General features: G+C 39.4%; 1 protein-coding gene across 1 annotated transcript; it reads left to right on the forward strand.

Moving 5' to 3' along the window:
• The first annotated feature begins 499 nt into the window (after positions 1-499).
• On the forward strand, positions 500-6900 carry LOC5580329 (guanine nucleotide-binding protein subunit beta-like protein). Its single transcript, XM_001663232.2, has 3 exons — positions 500-731; positions 967-1175; positions 6191-6900. The coding sequence occupies exons 1-3, from the start codon at positions 623-625 to the stop codon at positions 6806-6808; spliced, it is 936 nt and encodes a 311-aa protein (XP_001663282.1). The 5' UTR covers positions 500-622; the 3' UTR covers positions 6809-6900.
• Positions 6901-7358: the final 458 nt, after the last annotated feature.

Below are 7358 nucleotides of genomic sequence, written 5' to 3' on the forward strand. Positions count from 1 at the left end.
TGTTCCATTTTGGTTCTAATTTCTCATGTAAAAGTTAATTAAATCCATTGTAATTTTTACCACAAGTTGGCATTTAATTTACTCACAGATTCATGATAGTATAACACTCAACAATGATCGTCACTCATGTAAAATAAATTGGCGTGAAAATATCACAATTGTGTGAATCATTTTTAAAGTGATTGTTTTGATATTTTTGTTCAGTGGGTGGTGGACTGGGTGGTAAGCGAGAAGATGAAGCCACGTGCTTTTACGAACTGTCACTGTACTGCAGCAATTTGCTCCCTAGGTGACACCACGGTAGAATTTACACAGGAATTTTGAATAAATTTGTTCCTGCTTAAACGTCTGTCTGCGCTTGTCCTATCCTTTTGCACAGTACTTACGAAGTGGATACCAACCATAAACGCATTGATTCTGGCGGCTTCCTACCTTCAATACTGACCTTGAAAACTATCCCGCCTCATCAAACCATCGTCTGGCACCACTGGTCAATCAACAAACTGTCAACCAACTCGAGCCGAGCTTCCTTCTTTTCTCCGCAGAACGTGGAATAGTGCGGCACGCATTCGTTGCCCTTGCTTATTAAAGTGCAGTTTTTGTGCTGAAGTGAACAAAAATCATGACTGAAACGCTGCAACTCCGCGGCCAGCTTGTTGGCCACTCCGGATGGGTCACCCAGATTGCCACCAATCCGAAGTACCCGGATATGATCCTGTCTTCGTCGCGTGGTAAGTAAATTAATGTGTTGTGCCTTCATCAAAATGGCGTGTTTTTCCATTAATGTATATTCAATTCTAATTTGAAAATGATAGTATTTATCATCTTTCGCAAACAGTTTGTTAAAACTATTCTTAAATCTTGCTTTAAAAGACAATTTCAATCAAAAAATCCAATGGAATTTAACACGAGCAGAACCACGTTGATACCATTTCCTAACCTCACTTTATCTCTTCCCTCTTTCAGACAAGACTTTGATCGTCTGGAAGTTGACTCGCGACGATGCCAGCTACGGAATCCCCCAGAAGCGTCTGTATGGCCACTCGCACTTCATCAGTGACGTTGTCCTCTCGTCGGACGGTAACTACGCCTTGTCCGGATCGTGGGACAAAACCCTGCGCCTGTGGGATTTGGCTGCCGGAAAGTCCACCCGCCGTTTTGAAGACCATACCAAGGTGTGAAAGTTTGTGTTGCCCTTTCGGGGTGCATTTGTGATGAATTAGGAGAACAAGCGAATGACTTCTCGCTGCCGGCCGGCTTCCGGTCCGGTTCCGAGATTTCAATCCTTGACATGGAACGACGGTACGATAGCTACGGTTATTGGAACCATCGTTGGCAGGGAAATTGCTAGTTTTACGCGCCTATGCGAGGCAGAAGAAACACAAGTAAAAATCTATGAGTTACGGGCCTATGCGAGGCAGAAGATAGTTCTCTTAAGGATGTGTCCTATCGATCGTACGTGAATAGGTATTGTGTTTCAAAAAGAATAGTGAATACAGTGACTCAAATTCGTATTCGTACAGGGGCACTGCTTTAAATCAAGTTGGTGGAAAACTCTACCAAATCCAATTCAAATTGCCTAATCAATCATGAAGATCATAGGTGTCATCTAGTATTCGACAATCATAAATTGTTCATTTATTTACATCTTTTGAATAATGGAGAAGTTATGAATTGGTATCTAACATTGACCCAATTCCATAGTGACTATACACATACAACTTTTGAAACTTAATTTCAATGCTCAAGTTTTAATGAGTGCTTTGCGAAGGCCCAAGCTGTTCAATTCGTTCTACCCGCGCTCGGAAAGTTTTTTTTTCAGTTAGCGCTTCATTTGCAGATGGATTACCAACTGGTGAGCTCGTTTCATGCTTGCGATAACACATTTATATCATGACATGTATTTGTTTAAGGTGAAACATCTCCGAATGCAAAGATGGCTGGCAAAATGGCCGACTTGTGCACCTACTCACGTTTTCAAAAGCACAAAACTGGAGAAATAGTTGGCAAACGTTCCTGATCTTCTTATTTTAAGGTGCAAGAAAAAATGAAGCGAATGTCGAAAATGAAAAAGCAGTTTTCGTCCTTGAAATCAGCAAATCGGAAAAAATAAAAACACAGCCTTTTTATTTTGCAAATGAAACAGCTGTGTTTTTATTTTTTTCAATTTATCGATTTTAACGCCGAAAACTGCTTTTTCACTTTTGACATTTGCTCCATTTTTACTTGGGCCTTAAGCTTGCTGCTAGTGCACAAAGCCAAAATAAAAAGTGCACTGTTGTGGGATGCTTTCTTCGCGAGATTTGTGCCTTTGAAATTGTAGTGCAATCTTAGAAATTGATTCCAAACTGTTTCACCTTAACAAACTATGGATGGTACGTCGCTAAGTGTCTAAATTTGCGCTTATTCTAATAAAATTTTGAGACCAAATTTTTGAATAGTTCGACATTTAAGATGTCGACGCACTGATGGATACCTTCTTGAACAAAGGTTACATAAATCGCTTCACTTATCTAGGTGAATCCTGATCATTTAGCTTTTTAACCTTCCCGCTCGATATTTAGTAATAATGGCTGTTACACTAATATTCCTTCCCTTCCGCAATGACTGTAAAGACGTGGTCGTCGCCGTTATTGACATTACTAAATTTAGAGTCCTCGAAAACCGTGCAATCAATGTCCATGCTCTCATATTGCTCAAGTATTTAATAACATTGTTCGTCTTTTTGCGTTCATTATTTCTGCAGATTAGTACCTTAGGAATTCCTTTTAAGGAGGACATGCCGGCCATTGTGATAGCCATGCTTGGGTGCATTTTAATCTTAATGTTAAAATACTGTTTTTGACGGAAGGTCTCTTAAGGCTCTAAACCAAAATGGTCACTTTTTTTTCTTTATTCAGCTTGCAGTGAATCCGACTGCCAAATTATAGAGGTTTCTGAGCAACATGCAGACTTTGACGCGAATACCTCTTAAATAAGTTCTTCAGAAATTTCTTTTCAAATTTCTCGAGAAAAAACTTTAGGAATACCTATTTTGAATGATGTCTACTAATATTTCTTCTGGCAAACTTTCAGGGACTCATCCAGAGATCCCTCCAAAAATTTCTCTAGTGATCCATCTACCTAGTCTCCGAGAAATCCGTTCAGGGCTCTTTCAAACGATACTTTAATGGAATTCTTCTGAATGTGCTCTAGGAAATACTTGAGCACTCCAACGATTCTACCTTCTGTACTTTCCACAAGGATTACTGTACGCATTTTCCCAGAGACTATCTTAGGATTTCCTTTAGATATGTTTTGATAAATTCTTCCACTGAATTCCTTCAAGAAAATCCTCAAACATCATTCGACACTTTTGTTTGAAAAGAGATTATCCGACTTGATCGATTTCTCCTTATCGATCCTCTCTTTAGCTAAAAACTGCCAAAATAAATAAATCAATACACCTATCTCGATTCTTGCCTATGAAGCAAGATTTGAGTATTCTTTAGTTATCATATAACACTAGAACATTTTTCAAAATGTGATCATTGCAAGTAATAAAATGAAAAATCAATGTCGCATTCCAGAGTTTTTGAATAAATTCGTTTATCTGACTTTCACAAGGATTCAATCACATTTACTTCCAAAAATCGCTCCCAAAATTCGACTTGAGATTTTTTATGAAATTCTTCCATTAATTTCTGAGACTTTTCATCCAAGGATTACTCTTTTAAGTCTTCCGAACAATTGCTCGAGTAATCTATCAAGTAATTGGGTTTATTCTACGAGCGACGTGAGGTGAAAATTGTCAGTCTCATATAGCGAGGTGACAATTCTCGACTCGAGTGAAGTAACTCTTCATTTGATTTAAACGAGACTGACTATACTCACTATACGAGACTGACGTCAATGGATCATTGAATGTCACTCATTTGGCACTCACCGCATCAAAGCAGCGGCCCCACCGTATATGGGATTTAATATTGTGTGTGACAGCATTGCTGTTCTGTCAAACACACACGTCTACGGTGGCGCTATCTATGCATTTCATAGTGGTCGTTTTGGTTATTTTAATGATCCATTCTCACCTCACGCCACTCGTGAGTAAACCCTTATGAACAAAATCTCCAAAAATTTCTTTACAAAATAATTAACATTTTCCTGAAGACATCCCTGGAAAAATTCATTTAGAATTCCTTGGGAAATAATTTCTGGAGCACTTCCTGAAGTTATTCTTGGATACATTTCTGGTTGAAACGATAACCGGGGAAACAACTTGTATTCTTGAAGATGTGCCAAACAAGAATCTTGGTGGAAGTCTTGAGAAAACGAAGATATAGTACCATTGGATTAATTCATGGAAGGCATCCTTAAAAATTGAATTCTTGAAGCTATCTAAAACGAGACTCATTGAGGGATTTCTTAGGTAGTGCATAAAAATCACTAAATGAACAATCTGAAGCTAACTTTTGGCAACTTCTTCTTCTTTCTGGCGTTACGTCCCAACTAGGACAAAGCCTGCTTCTCAAATTAGTGTTCTTATGAGCACTTCCACAGTTATTAAGAGCTTTCTTTGCCGATTGACCATTTTTGCATGTGTATATCGTGTGGCAGGTACGAAGATACTCTATGCCCTGGGAATCGAGAAAATTTCCTTTACGAAAAGATCCTCGACCAGCGGGATTCGAACCCACGACCCTCAGCATGGTCATGCTGAATAGCTGCGCGTTTACCGCTACGGCGGTACTTTTGGCAACTACCTGAATTAATTCCTGGAGAGCAAACTGAAAAAATACATGCGAGCAGTATTACTCGTCGTAATGCCACGAGGAATTACCCAAACAAATATCTTAAAAATATTCTTAGATAAATGATAAATGTTTGGTGCGATTATCTGAGCAATAGAACTTGTTCTTTCTTTTTGTTTTGTTGGTTCCCAAAAATAAAATAAATATGGAACAAACAAATAAAAATGAAACAAAAAAATATAAATGAAAAACAAAGTTATTTTTTTCAAATTTTTATTTTATACGATAGTTGTTAAACTTTTTCCAATCGTCATCCGGATCATAATTTTACCTGTTTTTTACTTTAAAAATTAAAAAAACCTAACTGATGTCAAAAAAAATTATGAATCTTTTTTTTCTCCCTTCTACATTTTTGGATTTTTGAAAAGAAAATTCACATTTGTATCAGCCTAATCAGTAATTTTAAACACAAAATCAAATTTGTTTGATGGTTGTGGGAGCTGTACGAAGGTTCAAGCTCTCATGTTCATGATAAAACGTACCACCGAAAAGATGTTCGTGTTCAAACGAGGATGGATTATCAACTGGTGAGCTCGTTTCATGCTTATTACACATTTTATCGTGGCAGCGTCATGTTTATGTAATTTTCAAAATGTTATTTAAAAAAATGTAAGTTACTGTTCGAATTACTAGATTTTATTACAAATTACACAACGTAACAACGCCCCCCAGGTCTGGAGGTTGTTTAGATAGATTTTATCATGCACTGTTATCCCCCCGATCTAATCAGAGCTGTAGCAAAAGAAGATAAACAGACTCATGATGTGTTGCAGATCATGATTGTTACAGGGAGCGATAAGTAAACAATTTTCTCCGGATACAATCCCTAATTACAACTGATGAACGTTTATAAAAACTTAGGCAATCAACTAGAGCATCGAAACTTGTTTTTTTAATAATGAATTGGATTTTAGACACAATTCCAATACTTCTCCATTATTCCAAAAATGAAAGTAAATTGAAACAGTTCATGATTGTCGAATAATGTTTGAAACCTATGACATTCATAGGTTATAAAGTATTTTGAATTGGATGTATTATTTATTAGTTTTCAAAGAACTTGATGTAAAAACAGTGCCCTGTACGAATATGCATTTGAGTCACCGTAAGTCCCGCAGAACAAACCAGAATCAACAGAGAAACTTGGCACAATCCCAGCTCCAAACCGGCCCAATCAATCAATGGCCGGTATGGTGTTCATTTTAGAGCGTGCTAGAGCAAATTCTAGATCGTCGTCCTTTGCTGGGCAACTCTCCGTCGTTGCTCGGTGTCCGATGGTTCAGATACAAAATTCCTCATCGCTCAAATTGATTCTGTTTCGTTCTACATTCTCCATATACTTTGTGACCCTGCTTCAGCAGTGACTAACGGTTTGTATGTCTCTTTCCCTACTCACGCAGGATGTCCTGTCGGTGGCCTTCTCCGTCGACAACCGTCAAATCGTGTCCGGATCCCGTGACAAGACCATCAAGCTGTGGAACACCCTGGCCGAGTGCAAGTACACCATCCAGGAAGATGGCCACAGCGATTGGGTTTCGTGCGTCCGCTTCTCGCCAAACCACTCGAACCCGATCATCGTGTCGGCCGGTTGGGATCGCACCGTCAAGGTCTGGAATCTGGCCAACTGCAAGCTGAAGATCGACCACTTGGGACACAACGGATACCTGAACTCGGTTTCCGTGTCGCCCGATGGTTCCCTGTGCACGTCCGGAGGTAAGGACTGCAAGGCCTTCCTGTGGGATTTGAACGATGGCAAGCATCTGCACACCCTGGAGCACAACGAGGTCATCAACGCCTTGTGCTTCTCGCCAAACCGGTACTGGCTGTGCGTTGCCTATGGTCCATCCATCAAGATCTGGGATCTGGCATGCAAGACCATGGTTGAAGAGCTGAAGCCCTCGAAGGCCGATCCTCCACAGTGTTTGTCTCTGGCCTGGTCCACCGATGGACAGACGCTGTATGCCGGTTATTCCGATAACATCATCCGTGTCTGGCAGGTGTCGGTCTCGGCTCGTTAAGTGTTACTAGCGGAGCTGAAAGAAGTCTTTTACCATGTAAGAAACAATTCCGTAAATTTGTGCAGTTAGATGAATAAAATCTACAACACGAACTATTCGCAGCGAACAATGTCATCCGAAATTCTTGTTCCACGGAAACTAAAATCAATTTAGGGTAAATTGGTATAATGCGCCCCAACCGGGCAATACGTCCCATTTCATTTCCAAAAGATTGAGGCTTCTTTAACACGTAAATATGATTACATATCTTAAATATCCTCGAAAAAAATATGTTGCGCATTTAAGATCTTTAAGATACCAAAAATATCAAAAATCAGCTTTTTTACGCAAAATTTTGGATCCGATAGGCAAGCCTTCGCTGTAAATGAAGCCCATCCTTTACTATTGTACTTATTACAACAAATTTTACCGGAAGAAGACTGCTAATGGACCCTTTTAAGCTTAGCAAGTGGTGAAATTCTCCTTGGAAACATTTCTACAACGCTGCGGAACTTTTTCTACGGGAGGGGCATATTGCCCGGATTTGGACCGTTTACGGAAAACGTCTTGT

The sequence above is a fragment of the Aedes aegypti genome, chromosome 2 (assembly GCF_002204515.2).
Source record: "Aedes aegypti strain LVP_AGWG chromosome 2, AaegL5.0 Primary Assembly, whole genome shotgun sequence".
Classification (NCBI taxonomy): domain Eukaryota; kingdom Metazoa; phylum Arthropoda; class Insecta; order Diptera; family Culicidae; genus Aedes; species Aedes aegypti.